The sequence below is a fragment of the Chrysemys picta genome, chromosome 12 (assembly GCF_011386835.1).
Source record: "Chrysemys picta bellii isolate R12L10 chromosome 12, ASM1138683v2, whole genome shotgun sequence".
In the NCBI taxonomy this organism is placed as follows: Eukaryota; Metazoa; Chordata; order Testudines; family Emydidae; genus Chrysemys; species Chrysemys picta.
Genome location: NC_088802.1, coordinates 1,830,922 through 1,848,821, shown reverse-complemented (window position 1 = coordinate 1,848,821; position 17,900 = coordinate 1,830,922). Strand labels below are relative to the sequence as shown.

The 17,900-nt window shown below is 63.7% G+C and overlaps 2 protein-coding genes and 1 long non-coding RNA gene across 5 annotated transcripts; 1 reads left to right on the top strand and 2 right to left on the bottom strand.

Moving 5' to 3' along the window:
* Window positions 1-1,693: 1,693 nt before the first annotated feature.
* LOC101934211 (apolipoprotein M) lies at window positions 1,694-5,117 on the top strand. 3 transcript variants are annotated; one of them, XM_065564070.1, is made up of 7 exons: window positions 1,694-1,903; window positions 2,589-2,731; window positions 3,264-3,337; window positions 3,894-3,992; window positions 4,178-4,276; window positions 4,617-4,657; window positions 4,992-5,117. In XM_065564070.1, the coding sequence occupies exons 1-6, from the start codon at window positions 1,790-1,792 to the stop codon at window positions 4,640-4,642; spliced, it is 555 nt and encodes a 184-aa protein (XP_065420142.1). In that variant the 5' UTR covers window positions 1,694-1,789; the 3' UTR covers window positions 4,643-4,657; window positions 4,992-5,117. The 3 variants fall into 3 exon arrangements, with proteins under 3 accessions (XP_065420142.1, XP_065420140.1, XP_065420141.1); XM_065564068.1 differs by having other exon boundaries at window positions 1,696-1,903; window positions 2,577-2,731; XM_065564069.1 differs by having other exon boundaries at window positions 1,696-1,903; window positions 2,577-2,731; window positions 4,967-5,117.
* A 151-nt stretch (window positions 5,118-5,268) lies between these two features.
* Window positions 5,269-10,212, bottom strand: LOC101937421 (uncharacterized protein C6orf47 homolog). The gene is made up of 2 exons (XM_005289316.4): window positions 9,922-10,212; window positions 5,269-8,945 (listed from the first exon to the last, which is right to left on the bottom strand). The coding sequence occupies exon 2, from the start codon at window positions 8,069-8,071 to the stop codon at window positions 7,472-7,474; it is 600 nt and encodes a 199-aa protein (XP_005289373.2). The 5' UTR covers window positions 8,072-8,945; window positions 9,922-10,212; the 3' UTR covers window positions 5,269-7,471.
* Window positions 10,213-11,942: 1,730 nt separating this feature from the next.
* On the bottom strand, window positions 11,943-15,081 carry LOC135974895 (uncharacterized). The gene is made up of 6 exons (XR_010591964.1): window positions 14,923-15,081; window positions 14,651-14,699; window positions 13,547-13,593; window positions 13,247-13,350; window positions 12,652-12,696; window positions 11,943-12,207 (listed from the first exon to the last, which is right to left on the bottom strand). It is a non-coding gene; the product is annotated as an uncharacterized LOC135974895 (long non-coding RNA).
* Between the last annotated feature and the right edge of the window lie 2,819 nt (window positions 15,082-17,900).

Below are 17,900 nucleotides of genomic sequence, written 5' to 3'. Positions count from 1 at the left end.
GGTACTTCCGGTCAAGCCGGAGCCACTTCCGGTGCAGCCCAAGCCCCAGGGGGCAACTTCCGGTCCACTGCAGGGGTCCGGCGGGCGCGGGGGCGGGGACACCTCGGGGCCCCCCCGGGCGGGGAGACGCTGCGGGCCCGGAACGGGGCGAAGCGGCCGCGGAACCCGGCGCCTCCTCGGAGCGACTCCCTCCAGCCGCCTCTCGCCGCCGCTGCGCCCGACTGCGCATGCGCGAGAGCTGCGCGCGCGCCCCCGCCTTCCCACTACCGGTCCTTCGCCTCGGGGCTGTCCGAGCAGACGCCTGACTAAATACACCGTGAAACCGACCTACTCGCCCTCCCCCGCTCCCGCTGCTCGTTCCTTGATCGCTCCTTGGCTCAGAGCTGCCGGGTCTGTTCGCCCTGTGGCGGCGACGCCGCTTGTTCGCCTCCGATCGCGAAGATTTTGTCCAGGCACCTTTCGGGCTCCTATACCCGGCTCGAGGGGCCTCGCCAGCCCGCGCCTGCGTACTAAGGCCTTTGTCCACCATCTTTCTTCTGGGCGGGCCCATGCGGCTGTGTATGCGGTGAAGGCAGCGCGGCGGCCATCTTGGAGGCTGGCGTGGAAATGATGACGCGCATTCCCCGGCCCGACAGATCTTTTGAGGGCAACACTTGGCGCTCCAAGGAGCCGAAGCCAAAGCGGCGGCCATCTTGGTTATGGGCGCAGACTTATGACACCTGACTTGCCACCATATTTGTTGAGGGCACATTTTCCCACTCCTGATTGGCGGCCATGTTGTACTTTATCCCCAATGGGAGGGGGGGGGGAATAACCCCCTCACCCGCCATCTTTCTTATGGGCAATGAGTTTGGCTAGGCAGAGAATGCCAGGTTGTTATTGTAGGGTCTCCCACCACTCCTCTTTGTGTTATTGTAGGGTCTCCACAAAACACTACAGGCCCCGGGCATGTTTATGTTACTGTAGGGCCTCCCCCTGCTTGTGTTATTGTAGGGTCTCCTCAAAACACTAGAGGCCCCAGGCATGTTGCTGTTATTCCCACTAAGGACCCCCCCCCCCGTTACTGCCAAACCAGAGCCACTCTGGGCGGGGAGGGCCCCCGAGACGTCGCCAAGACCAGCCCCCCCCCCCCCCCCCCCTGCACCGCGATGAGGCAGGACCAGGCCAGGCCCGGCCTGAGGGGGTTTGTCCAACCTGCTCTTAAACCGTCCCGGGACGGGGATCCCACGACGCCGACTCTAGCGCTGAACGACCACGAGAGCTAGAAAGTGTCTCCTAATCTCCGGCCGAAATGGCCCTGGCCCCCGAGCTCGGGTTTTCTCACCCTTCGCTCGCGTGTGTGGCTCCCAACTGATCGTGTTATTGTAGGGCCCCCCCACAACCCTACGGGCACCAGCCCTGTTCTTGGAGGGGTTTGTTATTGTAGGGTCCCTCACCAGCATCACCCACCCGCCCTGAGGCTCAGTGTTATTGGGGGGGAGGGGGTTCCTTGCAAACACCCAACTACCCACACTGGTTTATTAGTGTAGGGTCTCCTGCAAGCTCCATCCCCCCCACACACACATCCTGTTATTGTAGGATCTCCTGGAGGCCCCCAGAGCCCCTCCCCCGCTGCACTGTTTACCATTGGCCCCCCTGCCTCAGTGGGCGTGGGGTCGCTCCCACCCACGGGACTCTGGACTCAGGGGAGTTACCGATTAACGTGGCCTGGGAGTGGGTGGGGGGCAAAGGTGAGCCGGACAGAGGGACAAGGGCCGGCAGACGGCCCCGAACCCGGCCCGCACCGGCCATGCTCCAGCGCACGTGGTCCTACCTGCTGTACCTGTACGGGGCTCTGATCAGTGCCCTGAGCCCATGTACCCCCCCCGCCCCGCTGCCAGCCAGCGGGCTGGACCGGGACCAGGTAGCCAGCACTGGGGGGGAACCCCTCCCCAGGATCAGGGGGTCTGGGGATCCCCAAGGGTGGGGGCACTGAAGGTTGTGGGCGGACTCAGGGGAAGGGGGGGGTTCATGTGGGGGTTGGGGGATGAGCCCCCCCAGAGGTGGGCGGCAGGGAAGGGTGTGGGGTTCCCTCGCCGGTACTGGGTGTCTGTGGGGTGGGGGCTGCAGGGGGATGTGGGGGGCTGCGGGGGGGTCTCTGCAGCGCCCTGACCCCCCGCAGTTCCCCCGGCAGTACTGGGTGTCTGTGGGGTGGGGGGCTGCGGGGGGATGTGGGGGGGTCTCTGCAGCGCCCTGACCCCCCGCAGTTCCCCCGGCAGTACTTGGGTGTCTGTGGGGTGGGGGGCTGCGGGGTGGGGGCTGCGGGGGGCTGTGGGGGGGGTCTCTGCAGCGCCCTGACCCCCCGCAGTTCCCCCGGCAGTACTTGGGTGTCTGTGGGGTGGGGGCTGCGGGGGGATGTGGGGGGCTGTGGGGGGGGGCTGCGAGGGGGTCTCTGCAGCGCCTTGACCCCCCGCAGTTCCCCCGGCAGTACTTGGGTGTCTGTGGGGTGGGGGCTGCGGGGGGATGTGGGGGGCTGTGGGGTGGGGGCTGTGGGGGGGGCTGCGAGGGGGTCTCTGCAGCGCCCTGACCCCCCGCAGTTCCCCCGGCAGTACTTGGGCACCTGGCACTTCATCGCTGCAGCAGCAGCCACCCCTGCCGCCCTGGAGACCTTCGCGGGCACGGACGGCTCCGTCTTCCACATGGGGCAGGGCCCCCAGCCCCAGCGTCTGCAGCTCCGCGCCGCCCTCCGCCTGTGAGTGGGGCCCCCCAACCCCCCGGATCCAGGGCGCCCCCGGCACTGAGGCGCAGGACTCGCCGCATTGGACGTGCCCAATGCTCAGGCTTCAGGGTCTCCCCGGCAGGGTCAGGAAGGGATCCCCCCCCAGCTCCAGGGAGGAGTTTACTCCTCTCCCCCTGAAGGCTGCCGGGGGTGTCTCTGCGCATCGTCCCGGCCGGCTGGTCCCTGCTCCCCCCAGGCCGCGCAGACACTGGACGTGGGGTGGGGAAGTTATGGGCCCCCAGCTCCGAGGGAGGTTCTCATCGGGATGAGCCAGGCAGCTCGCCCCGAATCGGTTCCCGGCCGTAGGTGGGGGCTCGGGCCCCTCTGGGGATGGCCAGTGGCTGGGCGGGGGCGCGGGGCTGGGGGGGGCTGGGGGGACTGGCAGCTTGTCGGATGGGACGTTCGTGTGGCCCCTGTGATCCTGCCCCTCCCCCCACGGACCAGCCACCCCCCCTCCACCCAGCTCCCCAAAGGCCCCTCCAGTTGACCCCTCCCTCCCGCACAGGAAATCAGGGGGCTGCGTGCCCAGATCATGGATTTATCTGCTTAACGAAGGGAGCACTGACCTGGCCACAGAAGGTGAGTGGTGCCCCTCACTCCCGACCCGCAGCCCCTGCTAGCCCAGCCCTGCCCCCCCCAGCTCTGCCGGTGCCCCTCACTCCCGACCCGCAGCCCCTGCTAGCCCAGCCCTGCCCCCCCCCCAGCTCTGCCGGTGCCCCTCACTCCCGACCCGCAGCCCCTGCCAGCCCAGCCCTGCCCCCCCCAGCTCTGCCGGTGCCCCTCACTCCCGACCCGCAGCCCCTGCTAACCCAGCCCTGACCCCCCAGCTCTGCCGGTGCCCCTCACTCCCGACCCGCAGCCCCTGCCAGCCCAGCCCTGCCCCCCGCAGCCCTGCCGGTGCCCCTCACTCCCGACCCGCAGCCCCTCCTAGCCCGGCCCTGCCCCCACCCCCAGCTCTGCCAGTGCCCCTCACTCCCGACCCGCAGCCCCTGCTAACCCAGCCCTGACCCCCCAGCTCTGCCGGTGCCCCTCACTCCCGACCTGCAGCCCCCGCCAGCCCAGCCCTGCCCCCCCAGCTCTGCCGGTGCCCCTGACCCGCAGCCCCCAGCTCCTGGCTCTGTCTCCCCCATCACAGGGCGGCCGGGGATGAGGACCGAGCTGTTCTCCAGCAAGTGTCCAGACACCATCATTGTCCAGGAAACCGACCAAGACTATCAAAGGATCCTGCTGTACTGTGAGTGGGGGCCCGGACGCCTGGGTTCTCTCCCTGGCTCCGGGAGGGGAGTGGGGGTGGTGGTGAGAGCAGGGGGACTGGGAGCCCGGACGCCCGGGATCTATCGTTGTTCTGGGAGGGGAGTGGGGGGGGGGGTTGTTGCCAGGTTCTCTGAGGTGTCTCTCCCTATCCTCCTTCCCCCCCAGCCCGCACCCCCGACCTGGCTGACGAGTGCATTGAGGATTTCCGGAGCCAAGCCTACTGCCTGGACATGGAAGAATTCCTGCTTATCCCCCGCAGCCAAGGTACCACCCGGATGAGGAGGCCTTTAGGGGGGTCCCCCCACCCCATCGGCCAGTGGGATTAGCTTGGCGGGAAGGCGGTGGGTTGGGAGAGGGAGGAGATTGGGGGGAGGCGGTTGTGAGGTGCTGGGAAGAAAGGAGGTTGTGGGGGTAAGGGAGGTTTGGGGGGTCAGGAGGGGGTTGGGCAGGTGTTGGGGGGATGGGTAGATTTGGGGGGTGTGGAAGAGGATTGGGGGTAGGTTATTGGAGTCACCAAAATGCTCACTGATGCACAACCCCACCCTTAAATCCCCTCCCCCCCACACGTACCCCCTAACCCTCTCCCTCTTCTGCCGCCCCCCAGACACCTGCCAGCTTCGGGATTCCTGATTGACCCACTGCCAGGTGAGCCGAGCCTCAGGGCCCCCCCATTCCCCAGGGGCTCCCCCATTCCCCGCCTATCCCAGGGGCCCCGCACCCCCTGACCTGGCTGGAGTGTGCCAGGTCTCAGCCGGGTTTCCCGGGCCCCCTCCCCCGGCCCGGCCTCCAGAGACCAAGCTCCCCATTCTGGGGGGCGGGGGGTGGCTGGGATTGAAGTTTGGGGAGGTAGATCTCCTGGGTCCCCCCCCCCCCCACTGCCAACTCTGCGGGGCCCGGTTTTCCCATCGGACGCTGAAATTGACGATTAAAGGCGCAGCCGTGTTTCCATCTCAGGCCTTTCTCCGTTTCTCTCTGCCAGCCCCCCAGCTGCTGCGACTGGCCCGCCCCGAGGAAACAGCCCCCCCGAAGACTGACCCCCTCGTTCACCTGGAGGAAGAAACCCCATTTCTGCAGAGCCTGTCAAATAAATCCCAATCCTGCCGCATCTGTGACAATGTGTCCCTAAGCGCTGGTTTCGACTCTCAGACACATGGGGCATGCCCAGTGGTGGGGGGGTCTGGGCAGGCCTGATGCGATTGGGGGTGGGGGGACAGTCTTGGTTGGGACGCACAAGAAAACCATTCCCGGCCGGACACTCGCTGACTGTCAAATTTTCCATTTTATTTAAATAAAACACAGGTTTAAAACCCAGCGCAGGAGCCGGGCTCTGGAATCGGCTCTCAAGCGCTGGTCTGCATTAATCCACAGATAAAGGTCACAGATTTCCGCTCCTGCCCCCACACTGCTCCAGAGCAGAGCAAATTCAGGTCCCCGCCCCACAGCATAGCTGCTGTTCTAGACCCCCCAGACTGGATTTGGGGCAGAGCTGGGGGGTTGCAGGCCTGGATTGAGGGGCACCAGCAGAGCTGGAGGAGGAGGCCGGGCAGGCAAACGGGGCAGGATCAAGTACAAAGACTTTTCTCAACTCAAATCTCCTTTCAACTGTGTTCTAGATCAGACACGTTCTAAGTCGGGTGATCTGGAGAGTGCAAGGAATGATTGTCTCTAGCACCACGCTGCTGAGAAAAGACAGCAGGAAACCGGTCTGGGTTGGGTGCAGGGTGGGTCATGCTAGATTGTCTCTGTGCTGGGTGGGTTAATGGGGCGGGGTTCTTCTAGAAACCGGCGGAAGAGCAGTCAGGGATGCTGGGAACGTTGTTCTAGATCACACATGGGAGAAGGGAGCTTCCTATAGACTCCAGAGCCTGATGGTCATTCTAGGGCATTTCTGGGCAGGGCCAAGTGTGCTCTAGATTTTAGCACAAAGGGGGGGTTGGGGTTCTGGACTGTGTCCCAGAGCATGTTCTAGATCACACGGGGGTGTCTGGAGCAGTGTAGATTGAGAGGGAAGTACTGGGGGCTGCAATAGATGATATCTCAGCAGCGAGCGCATGGGCTAGAACACAAGGCAAGCGGAGTGGACCTTCTAGATCCCATCCAAGAGCCGGAGGGTTCGTTCTAGATTGCAGAGTGACGGGATGCTGGTGAGAATCATTGTCATAAGGGGACAGAGTGTCCCCCAGAGATAGCGGGCTCGCTCTGGACTGTGTGGCAAAGCGGGCACTTGGGGTTGCTCTAGATTGTGACTAAATAGGGGCTTTGTTCTAGAGCTTGTGGGATGGCTGATGGCAAAGAGGTGGAGACCAGAGGTCTGTTCTAGGTCAGATGCCAGAGGCTTCCCACAGGGACTGGCTCTAGCCTGCAGACCAGCAGGCCTCCCTCAGGAGGGGTTCTAGTTTATAGGGCCGGTAGGGTTGGTGGCATGTTCTAGACCATCACCGGCACCTCTTGTTTCTAGATCGGTCACCAATGTTTTGGATCATGCCTTGTATTTCCTGTCTGGGTTGTTCTAGATCACTTTGGCGTAGGGAGGGGATGTAGTGTTCCTTAAAGACCACAGCTCACGCCCTGAAGGCTGGCTGTGGCGGTCAGTTCTAGATAACGTCACCACAGTGACATTGTTCGCTCTAGACCAGTGGCAAGATTGGAAGCGATGGCCGGGGGGAGGCTGGTCTATAAGAGAGTGACAGTGTCCATCCCCACCACACCTGAGCGGGGAGACCCAAGCCACGTTCTAGATTGTTCTAGAGCAGGAACATGGGATCACCCCAGCTGGGAGCCTGGGATGCAGAGGGTGGGTGTGTGTCTAGACCGCCCCTCTCCCTGTCATGTTCTCTCCCTCTCACCCCCCATCTCCATTGTCAGACCTCTCCCTGGGGGTCCCCTCCCCTGGCATCCGCCGCCAAGGAAGGGTGTTATTGCTAAGAAGAGACCCCCCCCATTGCTCCCCACGCCCAAATCCCTCCCACTCCCCCCCCCAACACAGAATCCCTCCTCCCATGGCTCAGCTAGATCCACTCCCTTGGTTCTGACCCCCCGGACCCCGCCCACCCCCCATTTCTCCCTTCCCTGTGGTCCCAAATCCCTTTGCCCTCCCGGACCCGGAGCGGTTCCAATCCGCTTTCCCCTCCCCCCGCCGATCCACTTGCAGCTTGGCTGGATCCCAGCGGTTCTGATTGGTTCCTTCCCTGTAGTGGTTCTGACCCCCCCCACACACACACATCCCCCAAACTCCTGAGCCAGCCAGTCCCCCGCCCCCTCTCACAAGTGCCTGGGGGCGGAGTCTCACGTCTCTGTACCCAAGGGGGGCGGGGCTAAGTCCTGGTGCCCTCGCCCCCATAGTGCCGGAGTCTTGTGTCTCCACGTGGAAAGTGGGCGGAGCTCGGTCCTCGCACGCACACCCAGACGCTGGTGACTCTGTGATTTATTGCTGAGGTGCGAGGCGGACGGCTGGGGCTGTCACTCCGTCCTCTCTGCCTCTGCCCCACCGCTGGGGTCCAGTCCCCCCGGGCCGCCCCCGCTCTCCTCCTCCTCCTCGGCGGCCCGGATGCTCACGCACAGCACCAGCGTCTGCAGGAAGCCGTAGAGGCAGGCGAACTGCAGCAGGTATTTCTGGACCAGCCACAGGGCCAGGTACATCCCGTAGGTGGTGACAAGGAAGGTGGCCAGCCCGTGGAGCCAGACTTTCAGGGGCCCCCTGAACCCCAAAATGTCCAGGAGCAGCCGGAAAGCCGGGGAGCAGGCACAGAGCAGAGTCACCACGCAGAGGTCGAAGAGGTGCCGGGCGAAGTTGAAACAGATCTGGAAATGCTCCGGGATGTCGGCCGGCGGCTGGTGGGGGGACAGATACTGAGGGACCTGGGAGACCCTAGAGAAGAGGCCCTGTCCCGGGGCAGGGCCCGGATCCCCGGCGCGGCCCCATCCGATCAGAGCCAGGAGGCGCCGGGCGCCCCACCACTGCGATTTCCGGGGGGCCTCCGTCAGCCCGCCCTCTTTTCCTGCCTCGCGCCCCCACCAGCGGAGTCTTGTCAGCCAGGCCTTGGCTCTGTTTAGGGACATGGGGGGAAACCGGCGAGAATCCAGCACCCCAAATAAAATCAACACTCGGGTGTGGGGGGACGGAGGGAGCAGTGAGAGGGGTCCAGACCGTGGGGCACTAGCCAGCTCTCCTCTCCAACGCACCAGCCTCCCCGAAACTCTCTCTGGGGCGTTTTCCCCTCTAAAGCCGCCTTCCACAAACTCCTGGTTAGTTCAGGGTCCCGTGCTGCTCCCCAGAACCAGACGTCAGCCCCTCGATTTTGCAGTATCGGGGACCCTTCACCACAGAATAGCCACAAATTTCATTCGCATCCGGGTTAACTTCAGTCCCACTGGCAGCTGCTGTCACCCAAAGATGCGAATCTCCCTCAGCTGCCTCTGCTGGGCCTGGGGTCCCTCACCCCTAAACGGTGGTCCCTCAGCCAGTCGGGAGGTGTGTTGTCGAGGTCCAATTCTATCCACCAGCACCAGGGCTAACAGAACCCCAAAATGTCCTTTCCACCCACACAGACAAATCCTTGTTGATTTCACCCCCGTGAATTCTCTGGGCTGGGGGCAGAGCTCAAAGACCCCCAAAAATATGGCTCCTTGTTAATTTCACCCCCTGAGTTGTAGCCACTGGAAATGGTGCTAATTCACCCCAAAATGCAGGGGGGGGGGCCCAAAACACACTGGCTGGTTCAATCCACCCCAACGTGTCTCTTCTGATGTCAAGAATTGTCCGCCCCCCGCAAAATACTGACCCTTGGAAAAATACCGATCTTCACCAATTTCACTCCCCTGACTCTCTGGGGCAGGAACCCCCCGAAATCCTTGATCCCCTGAAAGATCCAACAGCTGGTTTGTTTCAGTCTCACATCCTCAGTGCTGGGTCACCCCAGTATCATGAGTCCCCCTGAAACAGACAAGCCCACGTTAGGATCCAATCGCAGCAGGACTGATACCCCCCAAAATACTTCCCCTTTGTCCTGCACCAATTCCCCTGGCAGCAGAAATAAGACACCCACAAATACGGCACATCCTCGTTCAGAGCAGGTCACAGCACGGTTCATGCACCCCGACATTTTTACCCCGTCTCTGAAGGGTAAAAATCCTTCACTCCCTCAAATTTCTGTCTATAATAGAAAATCTCAGCCCCTCACAACACACCCCAGCTGGTTAATGTCACCCCTACATTGTCAGTGCTGGTGGTCCCCTCCCAAACACGGGACCCCAAAATCTAGCAATCCTCACTGGTCAGGCGCACCGGTCGCCACATCTAAGGGAGCTTTGCACCCCGAAACATTAATCCCCTGACAGACAAATCCCATTAAATTCAGTCTCTATTTCCCTGTGCTGGTGGCAGTATGCACCCCAAAAGTACTGCTCCCCCAAATACCAGCTTGCTGATTTCACCCCATACGGTCAGTGATGGTGGTGGGGGGATACACCCCTGAAATATCGGGCTCACCCTGAAATGCCAGCCACTATACCCCACAGTCTCACGGGTCCTGGCAGGGGAAGCACCCCCAAAACACCAGCGGGTCAATTTCAGCCCCCCATTGTCAGGGAGGGCAGCACAGGTTCGCACCCCCCAAAAAAATATCAAACCCTCCCTGAAACGCCGGCGGATTCATTTCAAAGCCCCATCCTCACTGCTTGTTCCGGCACAGGGGGGGGACACCCCGAAATAGGGATCCCCGAAATATACACCCAGACCATCGCTGGTTCGGGTACCCCAAACCCCCGCTCCCACAAAACAACAAAGCGGGTGGATCTCACCCCCAGACTGTCCAGGGTGGGGGAAGTGGCCCCCCCAAAATCCTACCCCGCTCCCCCCAGTTTAATCCCCCCCCCGAACACAGCCCCCCCCGTTTTCAGCTCCCTCTGACCTGCGGGGGGCGGGGGGTCCCCGGGAAATCTCGCTCCATGGCTGCGCCGGTCCGGCCTGGCGGCGGGGTCCGGGGCACCGAGCGCCCCGAAGTGGGGGGGACCCGGGCGGGCGGCGGGGCCGGGAGCGTGGCAGGGAGGGGAACAGGCTCCGCGCCCGGCCCGAGACGGGGAAAATCCAGCAGCTGATCGGGTTACAGGAAGGACGGGATTGGGCAGGGGGTGGGGCCTCTGGGGAGCCCGGACGCCTGGGTTCTTTCCACGGCTGGGGGGGTTGGCGGGTTAGAGCAGGGGGCTGGGAGCCAGGACTCCTGGGTTCTCTCCCGGCTCTGGGAGGGGAGCGGGGGCTGGTGGGTTAGAGCAGGAGGGGGGGTTGGGAGCCCGGACTCCTGGGTTCTCCCCGGCTCTGGGAGGGGAGTGGGGGCTGGTGGGTCAGAGCAGGAGGGGGGGGGCTGGGAGCCAGGACTCCTGGGTTCTCCCCGGCTCTGGGAGGGGAGTGGGGGCTGGTGGGTTAGAGCAGGGGGGGCTGGGAGCCAGGACTCCTGGGTTCTCCCCGGCTCTGGGAGGGGAGTGAGGGCTGGTGGGTTAGAGCAGGGGGCTGGGAGCCAGGACTCCTGGGTTCTCTCCCCAGCTCTGGGAGGGGAGCGGGGGCTGGTGGGTTAGAGCAGGAGGGGGGGTTGGGAGCCCGGACTCCTGGGTTCTCCCCAGCTCTGGGAGGGGAGGGGGGCTGGTGGGTCAGAGCAGGAGGGGGGGGCTGGGAGCCAGGACTCCTGGGTTCTCCCCGGCTCTGGGAGGGGAGTGGGGGCTGGTGGGTTAGAGCAGGGGGGCTGGGAGCCAGGACTCCTGGGTTCTCTCCCAGGCGCTGGGACAGGGCAGACCCTACAATAACTAAAGAAGTGGGGTCAGCCCTGGGTCCTTAAGAAACCCTCTCGCAATAACAAGCTGCCAGTCTCTTTGCCCACAACAAAGATGGCGGAGGGGGGGAGGTTGCGCCATTAGGTATTAGGGAGAAAAGCGCCCGTGACCACATCCAAAATGGCCCCCAACTTAGCTTCACCCCCAAGAGCTGGCAGATTTTGCCCTAAACAAAGATGGCGGTGGGGGGGTGGGAACAGGTCTATCCGCAGCCCACCTCCAAGATGGCTGCGCACTCGGCTTCGCTCCTATATTATTTAAAAGCCGTGCCCTTAGCAAACATGGCGCCCATTGCCTTCAATACGCATGTGCGGCAGTGGGAAGACCCAGAAAGGTCCTTCGTGTCCGTGTAGGTGTCTTGCCTAGTGCCTGCTCGGATTATGAGTCAGAAGAACCAGACACGCCGCTCCGCGCGGGATGGGCCGGGCGATCTCTGCGCGAGCGGGGACCCCTGGCAGCAGCGCAAGCCCCGCCCTGGTGCCCCATTCCCGAACGGGAGGGGGGAGGTGGAACGGGTCCTCCAGCGGCGGCGCATGCGCACTCGGAGAGCAGCGGTTAGCGTTGCCGAGGCATTGAGAGCGCCCCTCCCCCTCCCCCTCCCCACGTAGGCAGTCCTCAGGCGCACCCCAGGGCGTGTCGCGCGCGCACCGGAAGTAGGGCACGGAACCCGCCCACCGCGGGGACTGACGTCAACACGGCGGAGCGGAAGTTGTTGGGGGTTTTGCCCGCGTACTGAAAACGACCTCCTTAGACCGGAAGTGAGCTTGTCAAACCGGAAATGGACCCAGAGGGAGAGGAAGTGGAGGGTGCTCACAGCCCCTCTGCGAGAACTTACGGGGTCAGAGGTCAATCAAGACATAAGGGGTTAAAGGGCAGAGGTCCCCTGCTGCCCCAGCTGGCTCCCCTCCCCCAGGACCCCTCCCAAGTCAGAGGCCTCGCAGGCCCATGGGCAGGTGCCCCCTGTAAGTCCAGCCCTGCCCCACCCCACAGCCAGCTGCATGTCGCCACCAAGCCAGGAGACCCCAGTAACCAGCCCCAGCCCCCTTCCCATCAGCCCTTGGGGGGGGGGGGGGGGGGGGGGAGAGAAGAGAGACACTCAGACCCTCCATTGCTTGCACCGTTGTTTATTGAGGAGACATCCCCCCCCTTTATGGGGCAGCCCAGGCCCAAGTCCTCCCCCTCCCCCCATGCTGCTGGCGGTGCCGGCTCCTGTCCACGAGGCCGGCCTGAGCTCTGCAGTCCCACCACTTCTCCTTCCAGTTCCCCATCCAGCAGCCTGTCCCATCCCCCTGGATTTCCGTCTCCGTCGCAGCCCGGGGGGACGCTGGTGAGTAGCTGAAGCCAAAATCCACCAAGCACCTTTCCTTAGAAAGCTACCAAAGTACAAATGGAAAAGTTGATTAAAATCCATGTTTTATACCGAGGCTTTTCAGTTCCCCCTGGGACAATGGGCGGGACCCCCTAAGCCACGATTCAGGCTTCATGAACCCAAGCGAAGTCAGACCAAACTCCAGGCTTTAGGACATGGGGCGGAGGGGGAGGGAGACTGGGATGTGCCAAGGCTTCTGGAACTGGCCTGCGGGTCGGGAGCCAGGGGCACCACCAGGACTGGGGAGGAGCCCAGGGCTGGGCTAGCAGGGGTTGCACATCAGGGGCCCGAGAAGGCCTGTTGGGGGCCGTTGCTCAGGGCGCTGCGAATATCGTCACTGGGGGTCAGAGACTCTAGTCTAGCGGATTCATCATTGCAACAGCCCCCCAGGGAATGGGACGGGGGACCCCAACCCAGCTGGGAGCAGTGGCCCAGGAGAAGGACTTACCAGACACCCCAGGAGCCTCCCGGCTGAGTCTGAGTGTCACAGTGCCTGCAAATCAAACAGGTGAGTTATGACTCACTGCAGAAGAAAAAACCCAGGAGTCCTGGCTCCCAGCCCCCCTTCCCCTGCTGTAACCACTGGACTCCACTCCCCTCCCACAGCCAGGGTGAGTACTGGCTCCCAACCCCTCCTCCCCCCCCAAACCCCACAGGTCTCTGGAGCAGGCTGGGTTGTAATTAGCGACTCCAATCCAATCTGGAGGCCTCAGAGTCAGATCCTGCCAGCCAGGCCCTGGGGTGCGGGGGGACCCATTAGCTCAGGACAGATGGGTTCTGGCCACCCCATGTTACCAGTCTCCCCACCCCGATCCCCAAGGGAGCAGGGTCAGTCTAAGTTGTGTTATTTCATGTGAATCCCAACCTTGAGGTGGGAGCTCCTGTCGAGGAACAAATCGTCACCCCCTGCTCCCTGGATCAGGGCCCCCCAGCCCAACCCCTCTACTCCCAGAAGCACAGGACCCTAGCAGTGCCGCCAACACTGCCTGCCAGGGAGAGCCCCCTCCCCCCTTTCCCCCCATCTCTGGTTTCCCACTCCTTACCCTGCCACCACACTGCTCTGGCCATGGGCTCTCCATCCAGAGATCCCGGGGGTCTCACCACGCTGGGCTCATGTCAGAGATAGACATGGGGCGAGAATCCAGCCCTGGGGGAACAGAGTAGAGAGGGTTAACGTCCTGAGAGAGGGCTGCGGGTCCGGAGTGAGGGGCACCGGCAGGGCCGTTGCTCAGGGCGCTGCGAATATCGTCACTGGAGGTCAGAGACTCTAGTCTAGCGGATTCATCATCGCAACGGCCCCACAGGACATGCCGGGGGGAGGGGAGTGAGGGGCAGGGACTTACCGAGACACCCCGGGGTCCTCAGCATCAATGCTGCACATCACCACCACCTGCAAATCACCAAAAGAGCATTTACCCCCTGCCAGGGAGAGAACCCAGGAGTCCTGGCTCCCCGCCCCCCTGCTCTAACCCACCAGCACCCCCCAAAAGTGTGGAGCAGGTCAGACCAGCCTGATTTCTCATTAGAGACTCCAGTCTGGTCTGAGCTCCAGAGACACCCCCCATCCTCCCAGGCCAACCCCACCCCTTCCCAAGGCAGAACTCCACCTGCTGTATCTCACTGTTGACTCATCCCCTATTTGTGCCCCTCTGACCCCAGACCCTTTCCAGCAGGATGGCCCCCTGGCCCGGCTCCGCGTTCGGCATTTCTCCTTCCCAAGGGACGGACTTTGCACGTCTCTTTACTGACTTTCGTTTGGTTGAATTCAGACCCGTTCTCCCATCACTCAAGATCCTGGCCTCCCTAGGGCTGGCAACCCCCTGCCCGGCTCAGTTCATCACCCTCCTGCTCATTCGCCAAATCGTCAATGAAAATACTGATTCGTACAGCCCAGGGCTGGGCTGGCAGGGGCTGCGGGTCGGGAGTGAGGGGCACCGGCAGAGCTGGGGGGGCAGGGCTGGGCTGGCAGGGGCTGCGGGGCGGGAGTGAGGGGCACCGGCAGAGCTGGGGGGGCAGGGCTGGGCTGGCAGGGGCTGCGGGGCGGGAGTGAGGGGCATCGGCAGAGCTGCGGGGGGGCCCAGGGCTGGGCTGGCAGGGGCTGTGGGTCGGGAGTGAGGGGCATCGGCAGAGCTGCGGGGGGGCCCAGGGCTGGGCTGGCAGGGGCTGCGGGTCGGGAGTGAGGGGCACCGGCAGAGCTGGGGGGGCAGGGCTGGGCTGGCAGGGGCTGCGGGGCGGGAGTGAGGGGCACCGGCAGAGCTGGGGGGGCAGGACTGGGCTAGCAGGGGGCTGCAGATCGGGAGTGAGGGGCACCGTTGCTCAGGGCGCTGCGAATATCGTCACTGGGGGTCGGAGACTCTAGTCTAGCGGATTCATCATCGCAACGGCCCCCGGAAGGAGCCAGGGGAGGGGAGACCCAGCCCAGTCGGGAGTGAGGGGCCAGGACTTACCCACATGGCCGAGGTCCTCAGCTCCAGCACCGCCACACATCACCACCACCTGCAAATCACCAACAGAGCATTTACCCCCTGCCAGGGAGAGAACCCAGGAGTCCTGGCTCCCACCCCCCACTCTAACCCACCAGCTCCCACTCCCCTCACAGAGCTGGGGAGAGAACCCAGGCGTCCGGGCCCCCAGCCGTGGGGAGCAGGTGGCCGCGAACCCTTGTTCCCGTTGGAGGCTCTGATCGGATCTCGCCCCCCCCCCCCCCATAGACCCTCACCTGAGCGTCCCGCCCCACGCGGGGTCCGGCCCCCCAAGACAGGGGCTGCAGGTCGGGAGTGAGGTGCACCCCCCGCCCCAGGAGGGAACCCAGGTGTCCGAGCTCCCCACCCCCCCCCATGGCCTGGCCCGGCCCGGCGCGCAGAGAGACACGTGCGCTCGCTGCGGGGCTATTTATAGCGGGTCCTGCCCGGCCCGGGCTGCCCCGCGCGCTGCCTGATCGCTCCCGCGTCACCCCGCGCGTCCGGCACCGCCAAGGACACCCACAGCCCGGGCTTTGCGGGGACTCCCAGCCCCGCCCCCCTCGCGCTCTCCCGCCCCGCCCGCCCGTGACACGCCCCTTCCCAGGGGCCGCTGGGACCCCGCCGGGGGGGGGATTTCCTCCGCCCAGGGACCGGGGGCACCGCCCTGTTAGAGCCCGGCCCCCCCGCTCTGCCCCTCCCCCCAGCCCAGCCCCCCCCCACTCCCACCCTGCAACCCCCCACAGGCCTGCCCCCCCCAGCCCAGCCAGTGCCGCCCCCCCCTACAGCCCGGCCCAGCCCTGCCCCCCCAGCCCGGCCACTGCCCCTCACTCCCGCCCTTCAGCCCCCCCCACAGGCCTGCCCCCCCCAGCCCAGCCAGTGCCCCCCACACTCCCGACCTGCAGCCCCCCCCCCCAGCCCTGCCCCCCACAGCTCTGCCGGTGCCCCTCACTCCCGACCTGCAGACCCCCCCCCACTGTCCCTGCCTTGGCCCCCACCTCCCCCTCAGCCCTGGCGCTGCCCCTCCCTCCGACGGTTCTTTGTTCCATAGAAACCAGACATACGAAAATCCCCCGACGGGCCCATCTCACCCACCCCCTGTGCAATCCCAAGGCAGGATCCTGCCCTCGCCCCGGGGCTCGGCCCCGCCTGATCCGGCATGTGCCCCGCCCTGCCCCCCTGGGAGACGCTTTCACAGCCCGACGCACCCATCCCAGCCGGGGAGCCCTTCCCGACCCGCTCGGCCACGTCTCCCGAAGCCCCTGCACTCCATGGCCACGTCGGCGTTTTCCGCCAGGAGTTACAGGCGGGAAATCGAAGGCTGGGACTCAGTTCCCAGCCCCCTAGAGCAGGGATCTCAGCCGTTTACCATTGTGGGCCACGTGCGTCCTGCCCTTAGGACGGAAGAATCCCATTCACTGTTACAGACTAGGGACCGAGTGGCTAGGCAGCAGTTCTGCAGAAAAGGACCTGGGGTCACAGTGGACGAGAAGCTGGATATGAGTCGACAGTGTGCTCTTGTTGCCACGAAGGCTAATGGCATTTTGGGCTGTATAAGTAGGGGCATTGCCAGCAGATCTTGGGATGTGATCGTTCCCCTCTATTTGACATTGGTGAGGCCTCATCTGGAGTACTGCATCCAGTTTTGGGCCCCACACTACAAGAAGGATGTGGAAAAATTGGAAAGAGTCCAGCGGAGGGCAACAAAAATGATTAGGGGGCTGGAGCACATGACTTATGAGGAGAGGCTGAGGGAACTGGGGTTATTTAGTTTGCAGAAGAGAAGAATGAGGGGGGATTTGAAGCTGCTTTCAACTACCTGAAGGGGGTTCCCGAGAGGACGGATCTCGAGGGCTCAGACCTGCAGAGAGGCGAGGTCTCCCCAGATCCTGGCGCCCACGGTGGGGGGAGCATGTGGGGCTGACCCCGGCTGGGTGTGAGTCACCTTCACTGGACTGCAGAGCCCCTGAAACCACCCAGCTGCAGCGAGAGCTGGCGCAGACGGCTAGAAAACACGGGCCCGGCATCTGCTCAGTGCAGGAGCGTTAGCCACGCGGCTAGCTGGAGAGCCAACATCTTCCTGCGATCGGTTTGCAAGGCTGCTCCCCCAGACACGCAGTGGGTGCCGTGCGCCAGCCGGGGTAGATGTGCCGTGATTCAGACCACACAGGCCACAATCGGCCACGGTTTGATCCCCAGCTCTGCACAATATGTTTTGATAGAATCGGGCACCCTGAAGAAAAGGGGTTTTTTGGGGCGGAGGTGACGGCATCTCAGGAACCCAAACGACCCCAAACTTGGCTCACTGGCTGTACCCTGCAGCTCCATGAGGCACCGCACGTTTCGAGTCGCTCCGAGTAGCCGTGTGGACGTCAGAGCACGTGGAAGAGTCGACCGTGACGCCGGACGCTGTTCTGGAACTTGGCTCGGGCGGAGCCAGCGCGCCGCTGCCGTGTCCTTTGTCACAACTCCCGGCGGGATCCAGCAAACGAGGTTTCTGGGGCTCGGCCAGGCGCTGCAGGGGCTAGCGATGGGCTCAGAGGGGCGGGTGCTCGGAGCTTAGCGATTCGGGGCCAGGAGGCGATGGTGGATAACGCTGCGGGGGAGGGGAGCCTCGTCAGTGGTGATTATCGCACCAAACCGCGGCTGGTGGCACGTGCGGTTGTGCTGCGCCACATGAGGAGCCTACACACATGGAGGGAACAGGGTTGAGAAATGAAGGCTCTCGGTGGTACGTGACCCACTCTCTGCCCCGAACCGGTAACACAACACAGAGCACACAGAACCGAACTCTTCCGCCAGGCCCCGAGGCGAAACGCCCGGCTCACGTTCATGCCAGAGCCGGGCTGCAGTGGGGAACAAAGGGCCGGGCCGGACAAGGGAGACCGCGGGGGTATTGCAAGTGGAGGGGATGGGCAGGCGAAGGGACGGGCCGCGCGGGGGAGCCCGTGGGGCTGTTGGGAGTGGAGGGGACGGGCGGGCAAAGGGACGGGCCAGACAAGGGAGCCCGCGGAGGTGTTGCAAGCGGAGGGGCCGTGTGGATGTTAGGAATCATTAAAAAGGGGAGAGAGAATATATTACTGTCCTTATATAAATCAATGGTACGTCCACATCTTGAATACTGCGTACAGATGTGGTCTCCTCATCTCAAAAAAGATATACTGGCACTAGAAAAGGTTCAGAGAAGGGCAAGTAAAATTATTAAGGGTTTGGAACGGGTCCCATAGGAGGAGAGATT